This window comes from Capra hircus (assembly GCF_001704415.2).
Source record: "Capra hircus breed San Clemente chromosome X unlocalized genomic scaffold, ASM170441v1, whole genome shotgun sequence".
NCBI classification, from domain to species: Eukaryota; Metazoa; Chordata; class Mammalia; order Artiodactyla; family Bovidae; genus Capra; species Capra hircus.
The window spans coordinates 19,730,386-19,753,931 of record NW_017189516.1 but is presented as its reverse complement, the minus strand read 5'-3'; the positions used below and the strand labels follow the sequence as shown (position 1 = coordinate 19,753,931).

At 46.2% G+C, this 23,546-nt stretch overlaps 1 protein-coding gene across 10 annotated transcripts; it reads right to left on the bottom strand.

Moving 5' to 3' along the window:
• Nucleotides 1–5,603: 5,603 nt before the first annotated feature.
• On the bottom strand, nt 5,604–20,724 carry USP11 (ubiquitin specific peptidase 11). Of its 10 annotated transcripts, none has more exons than XM_018043660.1 (21): nt 20,445–20,724; nt 13,916–14,025; nt 13,611–13,741; nt 13,172–13,289; nt 12,887–13,032; nt 12,702–12,763; nt 12,482–12,581; nt 11,939–12,112; nt 11,691–11,849; nt 11,075–11,299; nt 10,849–10,932; nt 10,636–10,730; nt 9,543–9,749; nt 8,834–8,886; nt 8,358–8,618; nt 8,213–8,283; nt 7,763–7,875; nt 6,685–6,834; nt 6,464–6,579; nt 6,207–6,295; nt 5,604–6,127 (listed from the first exon to the last, which is right to left on the bottom strand). In XM_018043660.1, the coding sequence occupies exons 1-21, from the start codon at nt 20,591–20,593 to the stop codon at nt 5,990–5,992; spliced, it is 2,751 nt and encodes a 916-aa protein (XP_017899149.1). In that variant the 5' UTR covers nt 20,594–20,724; the 3' UTR covers nt 5,604–5,989. The 10 variants fall into 10 exon arrangements, with proteins under 10 accessions (XP_017899149.1, XP_017899152.1, XP_017899144.1 ...); XM_018043663.1 differs by having other exon boundaries at nt 8,373–8,618; nt 20,445–20,720; XM_018043655.1 differs by having other exon boundaries at nt 8,373–8,615; nt 20,445–20,644.
• Nucleotides 20,725–23,546: the final 2,822 nt, after the last annotated feature.

Sequence of the window (23,546 nt, the reverse complement as noted above, 5' to 3'; positions counted from 1 at the left end):
CCACTTTCCTTCCTCTCCCCCATCCCCTCCCCCCACCATGCATGAGTGACCAGAGCAAACTCAAATGGTGCTACAAAGAGACCACAGACTCTCCTCCACTCTTATCCTGATACCTAACCCATCACTCCTGTCAGGGGAAAATTCTAGTAGTTTGATTATTTGAATCTTAGAGCAGCCTCTAGGAACCAGTGAGAGTTCTTGACCAATGACTTACCAGCTGGTAAGAACCTCTATCCCATGAAAACTTGTGGCAAATAGAAGCATTTCAAGCAATAATCTCCTATCTATAAAGCGGGATCAATTCCTACCTCACAGGGCTATTGTGAGGATGAGGATGAAAAGCCTATGGAAGTGCCAAGGGCAGTGCCAGCTAACCAGGAGGCATTCAAGAAATGGTTTTTGCATATGAACCAAAAAATAAGTTGTGATCAACAAAAACTTGAACCCAACATGAATTTCTAGCCCTAAGAATCCAGGCCAAATATTTGCTGTTTTTACTGTTTTCCTATGTATTTTTTCAATTACAAAAGTAATACATTTCATTGTAAAATAATACATGATACAAAATAAAAAATGAAAGCATCTCCCTCAAAAAAATAATCAGATAGCTAGATGAAATACTAAAACTTAAACATATCGATAATAACATTAACTAAGTGATCTAAGCATCTCAATTAAAACTCAGACAATGTAAGATTATGTAAAAAGATCCCAGTTGCATTGCTTCCTAAGTGTGTTAAGAAACACACTTATAATACACAAGGGGAGTGACATTAGCAACATGGCAGACTAGGAAGCTCCAAGCTTATGTTCCTCAACAAAAACCTAAAACTAAATTTGAAAAGAAAAAAGCAAGCAAGCCAAATTGTCAGAACCAACTGTCAGCACTTCTGGAAAAGTCACAGGTTTACAGCAACAGAACAAGTGTCCAATCAAGAAAAAGTCATTTTCAAAATCATGGGAAAGTTTTGCAGCATTCTTACTGACCCTCATCCCAGCTTCTACCTAGGACGGTGGTAGTTGTGGTCTGAAAGCAGCTGCCTGATTCCCAGCCCCCTCCCTTGAACTGGAGGAAACACAGCAGATTATTTGCAAGTGGTTGCCTATGTGCTTTCTACCCATCCACCATGTTCCATGTTCCTTTCTTCTTGCCTTCTTTTGGATTATTCATCTATTTTCCTCCCTCTTGTTTGAAATGTGTCAGTCCAGTTCAGTTCAGTTGCTCAGTCGTGTCCAACTCTTTGCGACCCCATTAATCGCAGCACAACAACAATCCCTGTCCATCACCAACTCCCAGAGTTCACTCAGATTCACGTTCATCGAGTCAGTGATGCCATCCAGCCATCTCATCCTCGGTCGTCCCCTTCTCCTCCTGCCTCCAATCCCTCCCAGCATCAAAGTCTTTTCTAATGAGTCAACTCTTCGCATGAGGTGGCCAAAGTACTGGAGTTTCAGCTTTAGCATCATTCCTTCCAAAGAAATCCTAGGGTTGAGCTCCTTCAGAATGGACTGGTTGGATCTCCTTGCAGTCCAAGGGACTCTCAAGAGTCTTCTCCAACACCACAATTCAAAAGCATCAATTCTTCAGCGCTCAGCTTTCTTCACAGTCCAACTCTCACATCCATACATGACCACTGGAAAAACCTTAGCCTTGACTAGACGGACTTCAGTCGGCAAAGTAATGTCTCTGCTTTTCAATATGCTATCTAGGTTGGTCATAACTTTTCTTCCAAGGAGCAAGCGTCTTTTAATTTCATGGCTGCAGTCACCATCTGCAGTGATTTTGGAGCCCCAAAAAGTAAAGTCTGACACTGTTTTCACTGTTTCCCCATCTATTTCCCATGAAGTGATGGGACCAGATGCCATGATCTTCGTTTTCTGAATGTTGAGTTTTAAGCCAACTTTTTCACTCTCCTCTTTCACTTTCATCAAGAGGCTTTTTAGTTCCTCTTCACTTTCTGCCATAAGAGTGGTGTCATCTGCATATCTGAGGTTATTGATATTTCTCCCAGCAATCTTGATTCCAGCTTGTGTTTCTTCCAGTCCAGTGTTTCTCATGATGTACTCTGCATAGAAGTTAAAGAAGCAGGGTGACAATATACAGCCTTGACGTACTCCTTTTCCTATTTGGAACTAGTCTGTTGTTCCATGTTCAGTTCTAACTGTTACTTCCTGACCTGCATACAGATTTCTCAAGAGGCAGGTCAGGTGGTCTGGTATCCCCATCTCTCTCAGAATTTTCCAGTTTATTGTGATCCACACAGTCAAAGGCTTTGGCATAGTCAATAAAGCAGAAATAGATGTTTTTCTGGAACTCTCTTGCTTTTTCCATGATCCATCGGATGTTGGCAATTTGATCTCTGGTTCCTCTGCCTTTTCGAAAACCAGCTTGAACATCAGGAAGTTCACGGTTCACGTATTGCTGAAGCCTGGCTTGGAGAATTTTCAGCATTACTTTACTAGCATGTGAAATGAGTGCAACTGTGCGGTAGTTTGAGCATTCTTTGGCATTGCCTTTCTTTGGGATTGGAATGAAAACTGACCTTTTCCAGTCGTGTGGCCACTGCTGAGTTTTCCAAATGTGCTGGCATATTGAGTGCAGCACTTTCACACCATCATCCTTCAGGATTTGAAACAGCTCAACTGGGATTCCATCACCTCCACTAGCTTTGTTTGCAGTGATGCTTTCTAAGGCCCACTTGACTTCACATTCCAGGACGTCTGGCTCGAGATGAGTGATCACACCATCATGATTATCTGGGTCGTGAAGATCTTTTTTGTACAGTTCTTCTGTGTATTCTTGCCACCTCTTCTTAATATCTTCCGCTTGTTAGGTCCATATCATTTCTGTCCTTTATCAAGCCCATCTTTGCGTGAAATGTTCCCTTTGTATTTCTAATTTTCTTGAAGAGATCTCTAGTCTTTCCCATTCTGTTCTTTTCCTCTATTTCTTTGCATTGATCGCTGAAGAAGGCTTTCTTATCTCTTCTTGCTATTCTTTGGAACTCTGCATTCAGATGCTTATATCTTTCCTTTTCTCCTTTGTTTTTCGCCTCTCTTCTTTTCACAGCTATTTGTAAGGCCTCCCCAGACAGCCATTTTGCTGTTTTGCATTTCTTTTCCATGGGGATGGTCTTGATCAAACCTCATTCCATAGTTCATCAGGCACTCTATCTATCAGATGTAGGCCCTTAAATCTATCTATTTCTCACTTCTACTGTACAGTCGTAAGGGATTTGATTTAGGTCATACCTGAATGGTCTAGCGGTCTTCCCTACTTTCTTCAATTTAAGTCTGAATTTGGTAATAAGGAATTCATGATCTGAGCCACTGTCAGCTCCTGGTCTTGTTTTTGTTGACTGTATAGAGCTTCTCCATCTTTGGCTGCAAAGAATATAATCAATCTGACTTTGGTGTTGACCATCTGGTGATGTCCATGTGTAGAGTCTTCTCTTGTGTTGTTGGAAGAGGGTGTTTGCTATGACCATTTTTTTAGTTTTTATACCCTTATTAAAATACAGTATTAGTCTAACTTAAAATCTTCTAGAAGATGCATTTCTTAGTATGCCCTAAACTGTATTCAATTCACAAAATCCTTCCTTGGCTAGGTCTGATTTGTTGCTAAACTCATCCATTGACTTTTTCCTACTAAATGCTAGTTTTAGTGATATAGAATTCTATTATTTTCTGTTGACCAACCATAATACAATGGTATTAAGCAAATGTTAGTTACATAATCACGATAGTAAAAGATGTTTATCAGTTTCACAGTAAGTAGCCAGACAAAAAATAAAAGATAATTCTTAAGTTTTGCTATTATCTAGCTCAGATCTATCACTTTTTTGGTTCTTTCTCAACTTACTTTTACTTGTTTTCATTTTCACTTTTAAAGGTTTTGAATTTCTTTTTCACATGTATCTCTATTTCCATGACCAGAATAAACATGTTTTACACTGATGTCTGAGGATTCTATTGTGTCTCCGTGTTACTGTGTTCTTAGGCATGTGTTACTCCTGATTCTTAGGCATGTTGTCTTTTCAAGGTGCCTTTGGTTAAACCAGGGAAGTTATTTTGAGTTAATTCCTTTTAGGTGGATATTTGTCCAGGAATGATTATTCATAGCTAGTGAGGACTTATTTTGAACCAGCTCTTCATGCCTGCTTTATCTGCAAAATGGGGTAATAGTGCTTAAACCATATAGTCTTGAGGACTTCAGTTCAGTCAGTTCACTCAGCCGTGTCTGACTTTGTGACCTCATGGACTGCCACACACCAGGCCTCCCCATCCATCACCAACTCCTGGAGTTTACTCAAACTCATGTCCATTGAATCAGTGATGCCATCCAATCATCTCATCCCCTTCTCCTCCCGCCTTCAATCTTTCCCAGCATCAGGGTCATTTCAAGTGAGTCAGTTCTTCACATCAGGCGAAGTATTGGAGTTTCAGTTGTGAGGACTAAATGACAGCTTATGAGCCCCTGGATCCAGTATTTTTATTTTTTGCTTAAGTTAGTTTGAGCTGAGTTCCTCACAGCAACTATCTTGATTTCGCCTGTATCTACAGCACGACTGACTGGAGGTTTGTGGGTGATAAGGCTGGGCTGAGTGCCCCTCAGAGGGGGCTTCGCAGGCCCAGTGCAAAGGCAGCAGGCTTGGCAGGGGAATGATCTCTCAGCCACCCTGATCAGGATTCCCTTCTTCAGTGTGAAGGGCTGGGGTGCTTGTCTCTGTCCAGATACTGCACACTGGTCTACTCCATTCTGCCCCACAGTTGTCCCCACTGGAGCTCTGTTTCTCTGAGGTGAGAGCTGGCACCCACAGGAGGGCTCAGGTCGGTGGGGGGGGGGGGCTGTGCAGTGCTTAGGTGGCATCTTCTGCTCACACAATGCTGCACCCATTCTATAGGAGGTGTTCCATCTCGCTCTTCTGTGGGATGAGGCTGGAGGGACCCTGCCTGGTGGGGAAGCTGCAGTCATGGTGGGAGGCTAAGCATAGAGGCAACACAGACACAGCCCATCTGTCCTGTCACTGTGGGTGGCTTGGGCCAGATGTACCCCCTCCTCAGATGACACTACTGGTGGCCTGTGAGATGGTCTGGTTAGTATCTTTATATCCAGAACCCAGTCACTTGCCCCCACACATGCCTGTCTGTTCCAGGCACACCTTTACCACAGTAGCTGAGCACAAGTCATGTCCACTACCACTTCCATCCTGGGTCCACAGAGGTCAAATATCCCCTTTGGGGACTACTACCTCCAGTGTAAGTGATGAGATGCCTGGACCTCTGGACATAACCAGAGCAATTACTTGACCTCTGCATCTGTTTCCCTATCTGAAATTGGCGATGACAACTCCTGCATGAGACTGTTGTGAGGATTGAGTCAATATTTGCAAAATGCTTTGGAAAACACTGGGCATGCAGTAGGTGCTGAGAATTGTGTCTGGCACACAGATGGCGCTTCATAAGCACTTAGAATAGGACCTGGCACACAGATGGTGCTCAATGAGCACTCAAGAGCAGCAGCCATCACACACCTGGCATTCACTATGCACACAGGCACAATATTGGTGCTTGGTTAAGGATGTGGAAAAAAAAACCCACAATGCCAAGGAACACACTGGCACTTTTATATATACACAAGCGCAAGATACAGGGTCTCAATAAGAAAATACACTCTGTTCAGGTGCACCCCACCCCCACCCGAGAACACCCCAGATTGAGGACAAGAAGGAAGGGGAGAACCATAAATAGAGAATAGAAGGGAAGGTTAGTGCTCTAAAGGGCAAACACTGGCAGGGAACACACTGCTGGAAGGAGATACAACCTCTTCTTCCCTAGGAGAGCGCAACATAGCAGCAAGGAGAACAGTAGCCACAACTAAGCCTGTGACGTCTGGCGTGGGACACCTAACTCAGGTTAAGAGAACGGGGGTGACTTCAGGAAGGAAGAGAGCCGGGACAGTTTCCTTCCCGGGCAGGGACAGGGCCCCTCAGTTTACATCCATGGACTCCGATTTGGGTGGGGCACCACAGGCAGACGATGCGGGGGGCTTTGACGAGCTGGCCTGGGTTTGCAGACGGCGTGCCACGTCCTGGCGTTGGTAGAAGAGGACATAGGCTGCCTTGGACTGTGAGGAGAAGACAGGAGTCAGTGTGGGTTGGGGAAGAAGGTGTCGGGAGAAAGGGAGGAAGGAAGATAGGAATCACCTCAATCTGATTCTCCGTCACAGGTGAGACGCTGCTGTCATCAAAGTAGTGCCACTGACCGCTGTCCTTGTTGCAGGCAAATGTCGTGTCTATAAGAGAGGGCAGGCTGTCCTCACCCACCCTCCTGCCCCTAAGAGGGGTCCACATTGGCTCTCTCCTCCGACACCAATGACCTCGCCATCGGTTCACACATCTACTTACCCACTGGGGCATCCCAACCCATCCCCCCCGCCCTGAGCATGCCCCCGGGTACATACAGTGTCCATCCCGCAGGCCCCCATAATGGTTGGAAACTGCGATCAGATCGTATTTGTACAGCTCCCGGGCTGAGTCGTTCTGCGGCTTGATGACAAACTCAGAGAAGTCCAGGTCCCTGTGGGTGTGGCAAGGGTTAATATCAGTGGCACCCCCTTCCCCCAGTCCCTGCCTTCCTCCCCACCCCACTCCTGCCCCCAGCCAGCCTCCCCAGGCCCCAGACCGGATAGGGAACTCCACAAGGGTGTCCAGCTTTTCTCTGGAGAACTTGGTGTAGGAAAAGCGCTTCAGGTGGATGATGAGTGTCTCTGGCAGCATCCACAGGTCCAGCTTCTTGGTGGCCAGCTGGTGCTGCTTGCAAGTGGGGCAGTACCTAGTGATGGAGGAAACAGACACTTTCTGAGCTCTTGTTGCCATACAGCTTTGATGGGCCACATCTGGTCCAGAGATGCTACTCCTACTCCTATGTTACTTTAGCATGCTTGTTAAAACCTTGCCACGTACTTATCAATTGCCCAGCATATGCACTTTTGTACTGACATGCGTTTTTGTTTGGATTCTTGTCTGGCAGACCCTAGTCATCTTTTTGAGCCTGGCTCTGTCCCTCTGGTTTTCTCTCTTCTGTTTTACTCACTCACTCGCCAGGTATTTGCTGACGGCCTACCGTTGATATCTTTGGCACTACTTCATTATTTGTTCCCTTTCTGCTTTGTGGAGATGCTCCTCTAATTTTCAAGACTGGCTTTATCTTTTCAGTTCTTTCTGTTTTGCTTATTCTCCAACAACTTAATGAGCATCTACTGCACAGCCCACACCATTATAACCAATGAGAAGAGACACACAGTGAACTTAAAAATGTTTTCACTCTCAAGGGGCTCACTCTAACAGCAAAGAAAAAAAACGACTTGAGAAGAATCTAAGATGTGACATCAAGGGGTGTTATGGAGCAAGAAAGAAACGCTTGCACATGGAAGGAATAGAGGGAGCTGATGGCTGGGGGAGGAGCAGTTTTTAACAGAAGAATAAGAGAAGGTCTCTCTGATAAGGTGATATTTGAAGAGAGACTTGAGCAAAACGAAGGAGGTCAAGTCCTATAGATAACTGGAGAAAGGATGATTTTGGGAGAAGGAACAGCTAGGGCAAAGGCTCTGAGGTGGAAACAGGCTTGGGGTGTTGGTGGCCAGAGTGGCAGGAGGCGATCGAATGAGCAGGTGGGGCAAGGTGTATTTAGTGGTAACAGAGGCTGGGTGGAGGTGGTCCTACCTAATAGCACCCCTAGAGGCCCCGTTCTGGTCCCTTACCAGGGGTTTTCCTTCTCCAGGGTCTCAACGGTGGTGAAGAGCTCAATGCATTCCTGCAGCTGCACTGGTGCCTTCTTCAGCACGTACCCAACGCAGTCATGCTTCACGTAGCCCTAGGTTGAGGGAGTGGATGGCCAGGTATGAGGATGAAAAGTGAAAGTCACTCAGTTGTGTTGGATTCTTTGTGACCCCATGGACTGTAGCCTGCCAGGCTCCCCTGTTCATGGAATTCTCCAGGCAAGAATACTGGAGTGAGTAGCCATTCCCTTGGGGGATAAAAAGGAGTGGGGTGGAAGATGCACACCAAGTGGTTAAGGGCATAGACTTTGAAGTTAAGAATCTGAGGCCCCAGGAGCTCTGTGATTACGGCTCAGCTGAGGTAGGAGAGGGTGTGTGTGGCGCCAACTGAAAGTGCAGCCCCCTCCCTGCCATCCCCGAGATCTCCTTTACCTCAGCCTCCACCTCGTCATAGTAACGCTTCTTCATCTCTGGTTCCCAGTCGATGGCAATGTACGGCTGGGCTAGGGGCGAGGGGAGGTGGTCATGGGCCCTGCTGCCAAGGAATACCCCCTCCCGCCTCCCAATCCTGGCTCACAGCTGAAGGAGACACCATGGGTATCCTCGTTGAAGGTCGAGCGGTCACTGGTCCCATTGGAATTCACTGTGTGCAGGGTGAAGAGGTGCTTGCGCCGTGCCCTCTGGGGCCAGTGAGATGGCCCAGGAGAGTTGTCCACAGGAGCCCGACTTCCGCTCACGACTCTGGAGCTGGGCCCAGCCTGCTCCAGCCCAGGGTCTTGGGAGCTGCCCTCAGTCACATGTCCAGGCTTAGGGAGACTATCCTTATCCTCCAGGTCTGCTAGGATTGGGGGAGGATGTCAGAGGTGGGAATGTGTGAGCCCCAGCGGGCTGAGCAGCAATGCACATCCAGATGGACCCTGTGTGTGTGTCAGACCCACCCCAGACCCACCGCTGACCCACTGACCCTCCCTCAGGCCATGGGAGACCCTCATCCTTGTGGATCCATGTACAGACCCTCATCCTTGTGGATTCTCTCTCCTTCCTCTTCCTCACCTTTCTCATCCCCATCATCCTCATCATCCGAGCTGGGTCTGGTCACATAGCGTCTGCCAACAGAACAGAGGAGTCTCTCAAGGAGGGGGCCCGAGGGCGGGGAGGACAGAGCCCGGAAGTCTACTTTGCTTATGATGGGAAACCATGGGTCAACCCCCACACACACAGTTGTGGAGGAGGAGCCAGGTCATCTCAGGAGATGCTACAGGAACGTGGGAAGAGATGGCCTGACAATGGAGGAGCTTGTGGGCCACAGTTAAGGAGTGTGGATCTTAAGTATGATAAGCCACTGTTATACAGATACATGATCAGCTGCACATTTCCATCAGGGAAGGCCTCCGAGGAGCATGCATAAGTGCCACATGAGGGAGAGGTGAAGCCAGATAGTGTACTGCTGTTTGCCTGGTGGGGACTTTGGGTTTTAAGCACAATAAAAATCGATTGAAACACAAATACCCAAGACTCTCCTAGGAAGACAATTAAGTACAAGATGACGTCTGCCATGTTCACTCCTATATTCCTGGCACCTAGGTGAGGTGGTGGCGAAGTCAGAAATTTAGAGGAAGAAAAAAACCTACAAGTTACTCTCTGGCCATGTTAAGTTTGAACTGTCTTCGGGAGCTGGACGGGAGGTGGCAACCAAGCGGTTAGACACTTGGCTCTGAGTTCTGACCCCACCTCCCCACCTGACCCAGAAGCGCAGACTCACGAGAGGCGGTACAGCAGGATGTGATACAGGGCGTCCCACGAGAGCCGGTCCCGGGGCACCGACACCAGGAGCGGGTGCCCAAAGAGCATCAGGCCATAATAGGAACTGTTATAGTCCCGGGCTGGGGTGCGCTCCCGAAGGTAGATAGGAAGCACAACATCCTCTCTGGAGTTCTCACCAATAGCAGCCCTGCCAGACACCTCGTATCTGTGGGAGATGAACATCAGGTCCCATCTGATAAATATACCCAAGAGGGATTCAAGGATTCTGCCCAGTTGCTCCAGCCACTCACCACTCACAGCCTGAAAGTATTTTTATTTTTGTTTTTTATATTTGTACTTTAAAAAAAAATTTTTATTTTTACTTTATTTTACTTTACAATACTGTATTGGTTTTTAAAAGGGTCCAAAGAGTCACCCAGGGTTTTGGATCATTTACACAGCACCTTGTTTATGTGATATTAGATAAAGTCTTCTGGTGTTATTAGAGCACTGAGGGAGCTGACAAAAATTTTTTACGACACAAGGATCTAAAACAATTTTTTGTTTTTGAAAACTGCTTGGTTACAAAGAACTTTTCTACTCATAAAGCACCTTCTATTTCAGTTACCCAAACATTTCAAACATCTTTTTTCTTTTTGGCCACACCACATGGCATGTGGGACCTTAGTTCCCTGATCAGGGATAGAACCCATGCTCCCTGCAGTGGAAGCAGAGTCCTAACTGCCAGGGAAGTCCCAAACTTGTTCTGAATGCTTGTATGTTCAGAAAGCAGCTTAGCATTCCCTATCTTAAAAATCATTTGGGTTTTGTGGCCTGCAAAGTAAATAAGGAGTGCAGATCAGCATCTGGTATATACGAGGTACTAGTTAAGTGCTGAATAAAATAAAAAGGAGCCTCCCTCACATAATAAGGAAGAAAATACCCAAGGACACCCTGCATAAGGATTTCACCCCACTCACTGACAGCCCCTAGAAGCCTGCCCTGCTAAGGTACATGGCCGAAGCCCTGAGCAAGCTGAGGAAGGGAGAGGGAAGGTGGTTAACAAAGGAGGTTCCTGAGAAACCCCCATCTCCCCTGGTCTTCTTACTCACATGAAGATATCATCTCGGTCTAAGATGCTGCTCAGGGACTCCTCCAGCTGGTAGATCTTGTAGAAGCGGTGACTGAAGACATCAGCCACCATCATCTGCGAATGGGTTATGGAGAGGGGACCAATCAGTCTGCAAGATCTCCCACAGGCCTTTCTGCCTTCCTTGGACTCCTTGCCCTTGTATCCCACCTTCCTTCCGTCTGCAGAGCCTCACCCTTTCTGGCGAGATGCCAGTGTGTTTGGCCAGAGCCACACACAGATCCGAGATCTTGCCTTTCTTGGGGACCACGAGCCGGTGCTGAGGGAGAAACAGTAACCACGGAAGAGCAGAAGGATGTGTGGTGAGTTAGTGCAGGAAACCCTGAGGTATGGCTGAGTAATCAAACCAACTCTATGAGTGCAGGTCCCTCATTGCACCCCCGTCCTCGTTCCCCTCATACCTGCTCCGGCTTGCGGCGGGGGTCCATGGAGACAAAGAAGACCTCCATGACCCTCTTGTGGCTCACAGGCAGTGGGACACTGAGGTAGCAGAAGGGGTCGAAGGTCACAGACACATTGCCACAATCAGGGCACACCAGTGTGGACTTGAAGAGGCCATGGAAAGTGTCCACGATTACAGAATCATTCCGCCGTTTGTGGTTCTGCCAGGCTTCCTGAGCAACCTCCTGTTGACAGTGTGGTGCTGAGTGGTGAGGGATGCCGGGGGCTGGGGAAAACCATGGTTTGCAGGTGGGGTGCGCATGGGAGTAAAGGTTAAGGCCACTGGTAAAGTCCAGAGACAGAGTTATAGTGAGGGCCACCTGGAGACTGTGTTGTTCACTGTCAGGGCTAGGGGTTACTTGCGGAAGGAGAATGGGTGGGAGTTAACGCTCACTGGGTGTAGGAGCAGATGTGGAGATATGGTGAAGACGAGGATGGGACTGAGGTCAGGGAAGATGAGCTTAACCAAAAATGGGGAGTGGTGAGGGTACCCCAGGGGGCCAGAAAATCCCTGTGGCAGAGGTCCTAGTGGCTTTAACAAGGCTCTCATGATGAGGGTCTTCTGGAAACACCCACCTGATCCGGCCTCCCAGCAGCATCACACAGCTCCACATATTCCTTCTTCTTGACGCGATTGAGGTCCTCGTGTAGCCCATCCAGGAGGAACGACAGCAGCTCCTGTGAGTCATGCTGCTGGTAGCCCAGAAACTGGGACGCAAAGTGGCCGACCTTGGTCTGAGGAGATGGGCGGGGCGTCAAGGCATGAGGGAGGCGATGGGTGGAGGTTGGGGGGCAGATAGGGGCTAGCCAGGGCTGAGCCACACCTTGAACACCTGGGGCACAATGGAGCGGTGGTGGCCAGACCACGCCTGTTTCACCAGGTCCGCATAGGCCTGTGCAATCTCCCCCTTCATGCCCAGTGGGTTGCAGAAGTTGAGCTCCTCCAGGTATCGGTTTTTCAGGAAGTACTCGGTGAGCTGTGGCACGTTACTGAGGCACTGCAGGAGGCAGGGGCCAGGTGAGTGAAGGGGAGAAAAAGGTAACCAAGGTGGGGATGGATGAAAGGAAGGGGGAGGAAGGTGAAGGGGAAAGAAAGGAATGGGCAGAGGAGTAGGGGAGAGGAGAGATCAGCACTTCAGGAGAAAGAAGAATGTGGTGACGAAGCAGAGGAGACTAGGCAAAGCAGGGAGCAAGTGGAGAGGAAAGGCACGGATATTTCAGAAAGAAACATGGGCACATCAAGCCAGACTGTGGGGACCTAGCTTCCAACCTGACACCTTGCCCTGCAGTGCCCCCAACTCTGTCCTCCATTTCCAATTCGTGAATCCACCCCCATGCTGCACCAGACCTAGATCTCATGGTCCAACCTGCAGGGCCGAGTTCATGAAGCACGTGTTGCCCAGATTGGTAAGACCACAGATGCCTGGCTGGCCCTGGAAGTCCTCTTCCTCCTCCGATGTGCTGCTCCTGAAACAGATGAGAAATTTTTATCAGCTGAGGAACTACCATGCGCAGAGAGAATGTGCTCATGGGCTCAGTGTGCCCACTGTGAGATCCCACTCTGGACCGGAAACCCTGAAGGCTCACGTGTCACGCGGCTGCGCACTGGGCCAAGTGCCATCCTTGTTTCGGGTCTCCATGACAACCACCTGGGTTGGAGAAAGAGGAGTAAAAAACAGGGAAGGCATTCACGGAGGGCCCATGGGTACCAAGCTCTCATTTCTCTGAATCTAAGCACGGCCTGTGGGCAGACAAGTCCTCCCCTCCCTCACCTGCCCAGTCTTGAGAGCGGCGTCAAGCACTGTGACACGGGTGTTACACAACCTCTCAAAAGAGCCCTCCGCGTTCTTGATCCACAGCCGGGTCTCTTCCTGGGGGCTCACCAGAAACTGCTCTCGAGCGGTGTGCAAAACTAGGTCTGTGGAGGGGGATGGTGCATGTTCAAGGTCTTCCTGGCACCCTGAAGGATCCCCTCCTTCTTGACTTCAGACTCCTTAGGTCCCTGAACCATGACTGTTGCCGGGAATGCCAATCCATTCCATGACCCATGGGCTCACCAACAGAATCTGTCTGGCTGAATTGAGCCGTGTGAGGTGTGTCCATATCACTGTGCTGGACAAGCAACAGTTCTACTGAGTACACTTCAACCTTGTGGATGCTAGCCAGTTCCACAACCTGCAAGGAGGGAAGGGTACACACACTGGCGTACCCACCATGTGAACACTGACACAGGGCGACGACCTCTGCAATCAGAGGAGCATCCACAGAGACAAACACACATGGCACAGACACAAGTACAAGGCTGTGTGAGGTGAGCACACACAGGCAAGCAAACACAGGGGACACAGCAAGATACCGTCTAATGACCTAAGAAGAGCAGAGCCAGGTGTATGGATACAGCGGACATGAACACACAGGTCTGGACCCGTCCTGGACCTCTAAGGCCTTCTTCCTACGCTTCCCCCCACCCTGCAGCACCCGCGCCACCCACTATACCTTGCGTTCAATGGGAGGCTGGCCATGCTCTAGACCATACCAGTTGACCAGGTAATGCCAAGCAGCCGCTGGGAGCAGCACATAGTCCTCACCTTCCACCAATCCCTTCTTGAGGCGCCAGTTTACCTGGTCTGCAGGAGGGCGGGGGGAGGTGGCAGAGGAACAATCAGGGAAGGAAAGTGATGAGTCAGTCTGGCCATCTCACCAATGACCTAGCACAGAGAAGGGGCTCATGATCGTTTGTTGGGACAGAGATGACAAGAAGTCCAGGGCTCAGCTGACATGGGGAGGCAGAAGCCTGGTACCTTCAAAGAGTTCAGCATTGTTGATGCAGCCAGGGAAGGTGCTGGAGTCCCGATCTCCTCCCTGCACGTACACCTCCCACTGCTTGTACCAGTGTTGCCCCACGAGGAACCTGGACCAGACAGGTGACAGGGGTGTCACACAGTTACTGGTGGTGTGTAGTACTGCCAGATACACACACACCACATCCCATGGTTACTGAACTAAACGTATCCACACGTTACCAAGAGGATAAGTTTCATGAACATCTGAAACTAATACAAAGCTAAAAAATAAAACAACAACCAAAACCAAAGTCATACCATGATGCCAGAAAACATGCGATTTTATAATAGAATAAATGATAATTTACTTGTATTAGTCTGTGGGGTAACACAATCAAATTAGATTCAAAATAACTGTTATTTGCAGCTAATGTTATAAGACTTCAGCCATTTTTTGAATGTGTAATGTTTGTACAGGATACATAACTCTTCAGCTAAGAAATGGATTGTTAAATACGGAAAATCCAATCAGAAATTTTAAAAAATTTCAACTGCTAAAACAATCACAAAGTTCTCTTTCAAAAACTGCACACTGACCTTTAAGATAATTTTTTTGTCTTTAGGATTTATTTTGATGTTATAATTTCTAATCATATGGTGACTAGCTCACTGTGTGTAAAAAAACTGAAAAACATGTAACATAAAATTTACCATCTGAACCATCTTTAAGTACAGTTTGACCTGCTCTCTTTTAAAGGAGACACTTTTATAGGCACTACTAGGATAAACATTTAGGACTGCTGAAATCTGCCTTTGTAGAATGCCATGAGAAATTCTCAAGTCTGCAGAATATCTGATATATAGAAAGTGGTAAATAAACATTAGCTGTTATCATTCCAATCCTAGGGCTTAGACAAAAAAGGTTAGGTACACATTATCCTCACGCTGGCCCCACCCCCACCCCCACCTCATCGCTCTGCAACAGAAACCTGCTCTGCACCTGACTTTTTTTCGAGGCGGGGGCATGCCCCACAGCATGATCTTAGTACCCCATGCAGGGATTAAATCATGGCCGCCAGCAGTGGAAGCTGACAGTCTTAACCACTAGATTGCCAGGGAAGTTCCTGCTATGCAATTTTTGATACATAGAAGGCTATCCAAATTATTTAACAGCCTCAAATAAAAACTTTTAAAAAAGCTACAAAATGGATGAAAAATATGTAACCGTTTTCTAGCTATTTAACTCTATACATTGGATTCTTTAAAATGGCACTTTTCTTTGTTAACCTGGAATGTTGCCCAAAATAGGCAAACTTTTCTGTGGGCTGTTTTATTTATTTGGGGGGGGGCGGTTTGCAGTGACCCCCACAGATCCCGCACTTCACTCAGGCCAGAGACACACACACACCCTCCCCAGCCTGGTCGTTCATGCCACAGACACTCATCTAGAAGATTCTATCACGGACTTTACCCTCTACCACTTGCACCTTCAAGGTTTTAACTGGTTCCATGGATGGTCTATGAGGTAAATTTACTCAGTAAAGCTAGTTTCTTGTTAATGGGAACTCTGACACAAAAGGAGGCACAGCTTAACAGGTTTTTTTAAAGCAAATTTTAAAGGAAAATTAACATTAAAATAACTTTTTATTTAGAGTGGTAAACAAAACCTCCACACCTGGCTACAACATGAATTTCTGAAGCCTTCATAGAAGACTGAAGCTTTACATAAATTTTCACAAAATATTACTACCATGTTTTTTTCAATTCAAAGACACTGAATTTTTTTTTAACATTTCTGAATTGGGATTGGTCATAATCTGTCAGCTCGGGTGACAGGCATGACATATAGAGTTGTCACTGTCTAATGGAAAAGCACACACATCATTACATTTACTCCTACATGCTCATGGTTTTTTTTTTTTTTTGGTTGCTACTGTAAATGTATCTCTAAAATTTTAACTTTCTAATTTCTTCTTGCTAATATCCAGAAATAAGATGGATCTTGTTAAAGTCACTTATGTTTCTGTTTCCTCCAATTTGTTCAAGTGATATGAAACTTGTACTTATGGAAAGAAATTACTAAACAATATTGTCTGTCCTCTAGATTTCTTGTGTCTGGAGAAAATATCTGTTATTTTGGTTAATCATTACATTACTAGGTATAATAATTATGGAGAAACAGAAATATGGATATAAACTAAGATATGATTTCCTACTCATTTTATTAAAAAGTTGTTAGCTTATTCGGATATAAATTACACTGTTCTAAATTACTTATATATCTGTATAAGCCTAAATACATAAATAAAAATGGATATAAATAAGTCCTTTCTGTAAATTGTTACATGAATAATGTACCAAAGGAGGAAAATTAGAATTGTTGTGTTTTTTTTTTTCCCCTAGAAAATGACTACATTAATTTATGCCCAGACTGGAAGCTCCTTTTTTGTCACCAAATGAGTTTAACTCTTGGTGACTTTTGACCTCTCTTAACTCACTTTTTAAAAAGAATTCTTGCTTTTAAGAAAAGTTAAGCTCCTAATAATCATTGCTATTTATCACTGTATGTTTTACAAGGTTGCCTATAAATATTTGATTTATATCTTGTTTTAAAAAAAGCAACAACAACTATTCTTGGGATTCCCTTGCTGGTTGAGACCTGCCTTACCATGCAGGGGATGCGGGTTCGAACCCTGTAAGATCCCACATGCCGAAGGGCTACTAACACGCTGCAACTAAGACCTGACGCAGCCAAAAATACAGAAATAAATAAAAAACAACGAACTATTCTTGCTTTGTCTTTCCAAAATTCAGGCCAAAGTAAGAATAGTAACATTGTTCAAATGTTATTTTCTGCCTAAACTATCTCTGGGAGATACCACAAAGATCTACTCCTTCACACTACAAAAGGAATGCATTAGGTTTACCTAAAATTCCCCCAATTTTAATTAACTTAAATATTTTAGAAAAGCTCTTTCATTTTTCAAACTTTTTTAAATTTTTAAAAATGACAAACCAAAAAGAAAGTTTATCTTCCTAGGTTGTTATGATTAATTACATTTATATTAGATATACTAATATAAAAACCTTTCAATAACTGCATACTTTTGAAGCTAAACAGCATACTCGTGTTCAAGCAACAAAGACTAGTACTACAATAACTTTCTACCAAAAGATCCCCCCTCTAGAATTCTAGACTCACAATCCCCTTTCCCTTTTTGGTTCACAAAAAAATCTGAGCAGATACTAGGGGTGCTGACTCAATTACAGGGGAATTGTTGGAGGCCTAATATTTATGTCACTCTTTCATTAGATCCAGTGGCCAAGGCATAATTATCCTGCTTTAGGAGAAGTCTGCACAGCACTAACCTTTAATGAAGACCCTAGAACTAAACCGACTGAAATTTTCACACTTTTGGTTGGCAATTGCTGCTATAGCTATTACACAGGATAAATATGCCTTGGCCACTGGCTAGTCTCTTAAGTTCTGGTGAGAAATTGTTTTCCCTTCACACATCACAATCGATTCTGCAACACTGCACCCAGGCACCCACCTTCCTTGATCTGAACAAAGACAGGCTCATGCTTATTTACCTCTTTTTAGGAAACTATCTACACCCTGCAAACAACCAGAGGCTCCTTCAGCTACCCCAGATTTAACTTCAGATGGTTCACTTTCGAAAATTTGCCAAGGAGGCTATACTATCATTGATTTGAATTTTCTCTTAAAATTTAAGCTTCTCCCAGAAATTAATCAGTTTAGATAGCCAAATAAATTAAATGTCCTCACCCAGATCTGCCAGTTGACAAAAGCTAGAAAGTGCAAACATTAACATATATATTTAGGTATATGATTTGGGGTAGGTCCGAGACTTTGAAATGCTTTATGAACACAAAAGTCCTCATCACTCCAGTGACCCCTTATAAAACAGACAGCAAATTAAACTGGCTTCAATGCTTAACCAACATTGATGGGATAACTTTTTATTGACACATCATAATTTTATTATTCATATAACATAAAATTAACCATTTAAAAGTCAACGATTTAGTGGCATTTAGTACATTCAGTGTTGTGCAACCACAAACTCTAATTCCAAAACATTTTCAACACACCAGGAGGAAACCTGGTATGGGTGGGATACTTTTAAAAGCTATTGTCACAAGGCTGTAAAGGTAAGTAAGATGGGGCAGGAACCAAAGCCTGCAAGCCCTTCTGAACACCTCCAAATGGGCTATATATATAGTAATATTTCTGTTGTTATTGTTTACTCTCAAGATGGACTGAGGCTTTACCCTGCTGGAGAGCTATAAAGTAAAACTGCTTGGTTTCATATTTCCGATTTGGGGAATCTCAACTTGTCTTTCCAGGAACAGGAATATGTATTTCGCTAGTACTGTGATTAAAGAACTCTAAAAGGAGCAAACCTCACTCCTATCCTAAAGGCTTTCAGGTGAGAGCTTGCTTGCGGCGATGGAGGAACGCCAAGAGTCCAATATAGCCGGATGGAGAAAATGAGGGGGGAGGGTAATCTGAAGAGAGATGGGAGAAACGACCACAGCCAGACACCAGCCTGGAAACGGTAAAGCCCTGCAAGTCACTGTAAGAATTTTAGCATTTACACTGCATGAAGCAGTAAGACTGCTGAAACGTTCTGAGGAAAGGATGGCCATAAAGAATCACTGTGTATAGAAACAGGAAAATAGTACTAGCACAGTGGAGAAACCCAGCAAATACCTTCACCAAGTGATCAAGGCTAACGTCACCAGTGACGTCATGTAGATACTGAGTACCCACATGATATGATGCAAAGGGTACTCGATACGCAGCCAGTCTGATTTCACACATAGCCTCCCATAAAATGAAAGCTTAGACCACAAATACTATTCAGGGATGCATACAATGGTGGGAAACTGATAACGAAATCAAAAATTCAGGGTAATAATTTCCTGTGACAGGGAGGGGAATTTTCATCAGGGAGCGGCACAGAATTTCTTAAGGTAACGGTTTGAATCTTAACCTAGGTGGTTAATTCACAAATTTTGTATTATTCTTTAAATTATTAACTTAGAAATAGACTCAGAAAAGTCGTAAAAATAATACAAAGCATTTCTGCGTGCCCTTCACTCAAGATTCTCCAAATTTAAATTTTTACTCACTTACTCGGTCATTATTTCTTTAAATACGTCTTTATATATGCTATTCTTTCAACCATTTCAGAGTAAGCTTGCTTACACAATGGTTCTTTAACCTTAAGTACTTCGGTTCTTTAACCCTAAATGAATGTCCTAAAAACAAAGATATCTTTCACAATCACAACACAATGATCAAAACCAAGAAATTAGCAGTACTAACATCTAGTCTACAGACTTTGGTAAACATTTTATCAATTTCCCCGTTCATATCTTTTACAGTAAAAGAGAGAAAGTTCACTTTATGAGGTGAAAAAAAAAGATTTTTAAATAATTTATTTTTTCTGCTCCGGGATCCAATCTAGGATCACACATTGCATTTAGTTATGCATTCGTTAAATCCCGTTAATTTCTTCAATTTGGGACAGTTCTTCCCGACCTTGAAATTTTTGAAAAGTACAGATAGTCTATTTTTATAAAATGTCCATCAACCTGGCCTACGTAAACGTTTCATATAATCTTTGCAGGTCTTACGTATTTCACAACTTAAAAAACGAGATGCAACTCGGCGAGAAATAAAATGAACCCAGAAACAGTACATTTCGAGCAGAGGTTAGCAAAGAAAGCAACTAAACAAGTCGATTTATCAAGATACGCATTGATATTTTTAAAATAGCTGTTTTTTCTTGATTACAAAACAAAGCACTACTAAAACAGAAAACAAACGCAACATCGAAGGCCCCTCCCGTGCCAATCACCTGCACTTTCTCCCGTCCTGGGAAAATGAGCTTGGTCAGAGGCAAAAACCTCGCCGTTTCACAAGCTTTGCTCACTCGCAGGCGCCATTTTCTGCTTCACGGGCACCACCTCCCCTCTGCAGTCTCTCCACAGCCTCAGGACACGCCCCTCGGCCTCGTCACAAGCCTCGTTCCCAGGCTCCAGCTCTCTCCACCACGCAGGGTCTGACTCCCTCCCTCTTCCTCCACCCGCTCCGCCCCCGGCTCCCAATCCGCTCCTCAGCCAGACGTCACCGGCATTGACTTCGTTCTCAGGCGCTGTGCGGTAGTCACGGTCCGCCCGCAGATGCTTCGTAACGCCCCGCAGACTACGCTCCCCAGCTCTGTTGAGATCCCCTCCTTCCCAAGTTCCAAGGTCCACCTCGCTGGCCCGGCCCTGCCGCCGCAGCCTTCCCTTCTCATGACCCGCCCCCTGCCTCTCCACGCCAAATCGCGCCGCGCTATCAGGCTGCACCGCACAGGCCCCACCTCTTTCTCAGACGAGGCACTTCCCCGCCCCTCTCGTTCCCAGTCCCATAGGCCATTCCTCCTCCCCAGGGCGGCTCTCACAAGGACCTCCGCCGCCTCGTTCCCCACAGTCTCCTCAAGCTGAGGCTCCGCTTTCAGCTCTGCCTTACCAGCTTTCGCCGACCTGCAGCGGACGCCCTCGCCCATTCTCAATCTGGCGCCGCTGGCTCTCCAGGCCTGGCACCGCTTCCCGCTGTGGCTCTCGGTCGTCGACCGCAGTCGCAGCCATATCCGCGGCATTCGCTGCGACCGCCGCCATAGCTGTTTGCCCTCCTCTAGCGGCCACCGCAGCTGGGAATAGGAAGGGCCCCTCAAGTGCCACTTCCGGATTTTGGTCCCGGAAACGGAAGCAGAGCCCCCCATACAGCCAGGGGGCTACTGCGGTCTTGAAAAGGGACCCCCGCCCTCGGACTCGTCGAAGGGCTGGGTGGGCATAGGCACGTGGGCGGTGATTTCCGCCACCGGTAGGCGGGGTAAATCCTCCAGTTGGGAACTAAAGACCAGGGTGTCTTGTGGGATTCTAACGCCATGTTGAGTCAGGACAAACGACTGTGTGGAAAGTAGAGGTAGTGGTCCCCAAGGTGGACATATTGGCGCGTGCTCAGGGGAAGCTTCCAGGACCTTTCGGTCCCATTCTCTGCTGAGGACCGCGCGCCTGTATCCTGGGAGCGGCCTTTTTGCAAGCCTGACCAGGATGCCCTTCCTTCATTGCACTACCCTTCTCCATCAGAAACTAATGTAAAAGAGGGCATCACTTCCAGGGCGCTACCCAGGCCTGCGGGCCTCTTCCTTGCGTGAACTAGATTTGTCCTCTTGACAAACGTGTTGAAGGCAAGTCAGCCCCAGGCCAGGTATATTTTTATTGGAGTTACAGCACTGATAATAATAGTTGGCCCTGTTTAGGTGTTTTATTGCACATAAATAGTAGTCTTAGGCAGCAGGTTGCCTATGGGAAACAATGGGGATGTTGAGGACCAGAAACGTTAATTCACTTTGCCCCACTAGTAAGTAGTGGAGTTGTGGTTGGAACTCAGGAATTCCAGTTCCAGACGTGCCACCTTTAAATTCCAGGCCAGAGATTTTCAAACTAGGGTCCTTTTTGGCTTTCTACCCGTTCAGGAGACCCTTTCAGGTTCACGAAGTCAAAACTATTCACAACAAGACTTTTTCATGGTCATTTTCTATTGCATGTGCCATGGAATTTTCCAGAGACTGCATGACATAAGCAAAAGCTCTTTGGATATCCTTAAGAATATGAAGGAATTCTGAGACCAAAAGTTTGAGAACCAGTCCACTGCACCAGGGTTTTTTTCAGCTTAGGCACTATTGACATTTCTGTTGTAGGATGTTTAGCTGCATTGGTGCCACTACCTGCTAGATTCCAGTAGCATCCCCCAATTGCAAAACTTCCTCTGCGGGTTGGGGAGATTATCTCCTGCCGAGAACCGCTGCTCTAGGCTATGTCTACATTTTCTCTGCTGGGGCTCCCCGCCCTCTATGTTGGTGATAACTAAAATTTCCTCTTTGGCTCCCTATTGGCCTGCCTATTGGCTGTCCCCACCTAACCATTGCACAAACTCCCTAAGACAGGATCATGATTCTGGGTCTGTTTCAGTGTATTTCCCTCACAATCACTACCCATTCCCACACGCAAACACACACCTTGCCTTTTCACACCTTTAGGCCCATGCACACACAGGTGTCCAAAATACCCTTTCTTTGCACAATTTCAAACCCCACTGCCACCAATACACATGATCTCACAATTTACCTCTATTTTCAGTTAACTTTGGTAGGGCAGGAGTTGTGAATTACTGATGCCAGCCTCCAGCTCAGACCTGGCACAGATGAGGGGGTCACAACTCAGTTGTGTAATCTTTGAGGAAAGGGAACAGCCATTTCACCTCAGGATCTGTAAAGTGGCATTCGAGTTGGATCTGGCACATGGTAGATACATGCCCTTCAGGCCTACCTGAAGCTTGTCAGGTTCTCTGAACTGACTCTCGTTGCCCATCTGCAGATACCTCCTCCCAATTTAATTTGAAGCCTGTCCGTCCTACAATCCAACAAGAGGCCTCCCTCCCTAGGTTTGATTTCTCCACTTTCCAGAGACCAATCTCTGCCCACACTGATGACCCTACCAGTTCTGAGAGCAGTTGGGTGAATTCTAGTCCTAAGTCCTGCCTGGCAATTTTGTCCCCTTTTGCAAGGTCTTCATTTTCCCCACCTCCCTTGCTATCAGAAGTGGCCATGTCAACTGATTCTAGCCAAAGGATGGCACAAAAAGTCTGCTGAGGAGCTTAACAGTTTTAGCCGTTATAAGGAAACAGGGAGGGTGGTTTTCCTTGCTTGATTTCCCATCTTTGAGGACTTAACAGTCATTGTGGAACCATAAGGCTGTAGACTATCACCAGAGTGCTTACAGGGACACAGTAGAGGTCCACTGGCACCGCTGGACTTCAGCAACCAGCCACTTAGGCTTGCATTTCCTATAGCATCTGGCAGGCCCTGCCCACCCCACATCTTCTGCCTGGAAATCTATCCTAGACTTTGCTCAAGATGGTGGACAGGAGCTAGAACTCCCAGGACAGAGGAAATCAAAGCCTCAACTTGAGTCCCAGGCTATCTATAGACTTCTGGCCTCACAAACCTTTGCATTCTTTCCACAGTCATCTCGTACATGTCCATGGTTTCCATTACTTCCTAGATACCAATAACCTAAACTTCCATCAATGGCCCTAGTCCTAAATTTGACCCATGTATTAAAGATTCCCCTATCTTTTCCATGGTTTAAAATCTACCCTATCATATTCCCAACTGGCCTGCCTCATGGTCCCAGCTAGACATGTCTTAGTCATACTGGGTTTCTCTGTCTTATCTCCCCCAAATCCTGGTTTTATTGGGCCTTTCAAGTGTCTTTCAAAGAAACAGCCTCTCCATACCCAACAGTCTATCCTCTATCTGGTTTCATATTCTGGGGTAAATCTAATTCCTCTCTGCTCAATCCTTAGCCCATCCTCTATACAGCCTGCTCTACCTGCTATTATGTTCCACCATGGTATGTGCAACCCCTCAGATGCTTTTTCATAGTCCTGACACATCCCTGGCCCACTCGCAGTGCTCTTCTAGACAATAGGCACCCAGTGTGAATTCTCCAAGGTCCCAGTACTCACCCTGGGTTGAGCCCACCCCCACAGGGATTTGCAATCAGG

What these genes read in the sequence shown, in the direction of transcription:
- USP11 (XM_018043660.1), bottom strand. Translation starts at nt 20,593, where the DNA reads ATGGCGGCGGTCGCAGCGAATGCCGCGGATATGGCTGCGACTGCGGTC. An exon ending in GGATGATGGGGATGAGAAAG is followed by an intron (nt 8,619 to 8,833) that starts GTGAGGAAGAGG and finishes CCCCAATCCTAG; the next exon opens with CAGACCTGGAGGATAAGGAT. An exon ending in TGACGGAGAATCAGATTGAG is followed by an intron (nt 6,128 to 6,206) that starts GTGATTCCTATC and finishes TTCTCCTCACAG; the next exon opens with TCCAAGGCAGCCTATGTCCT.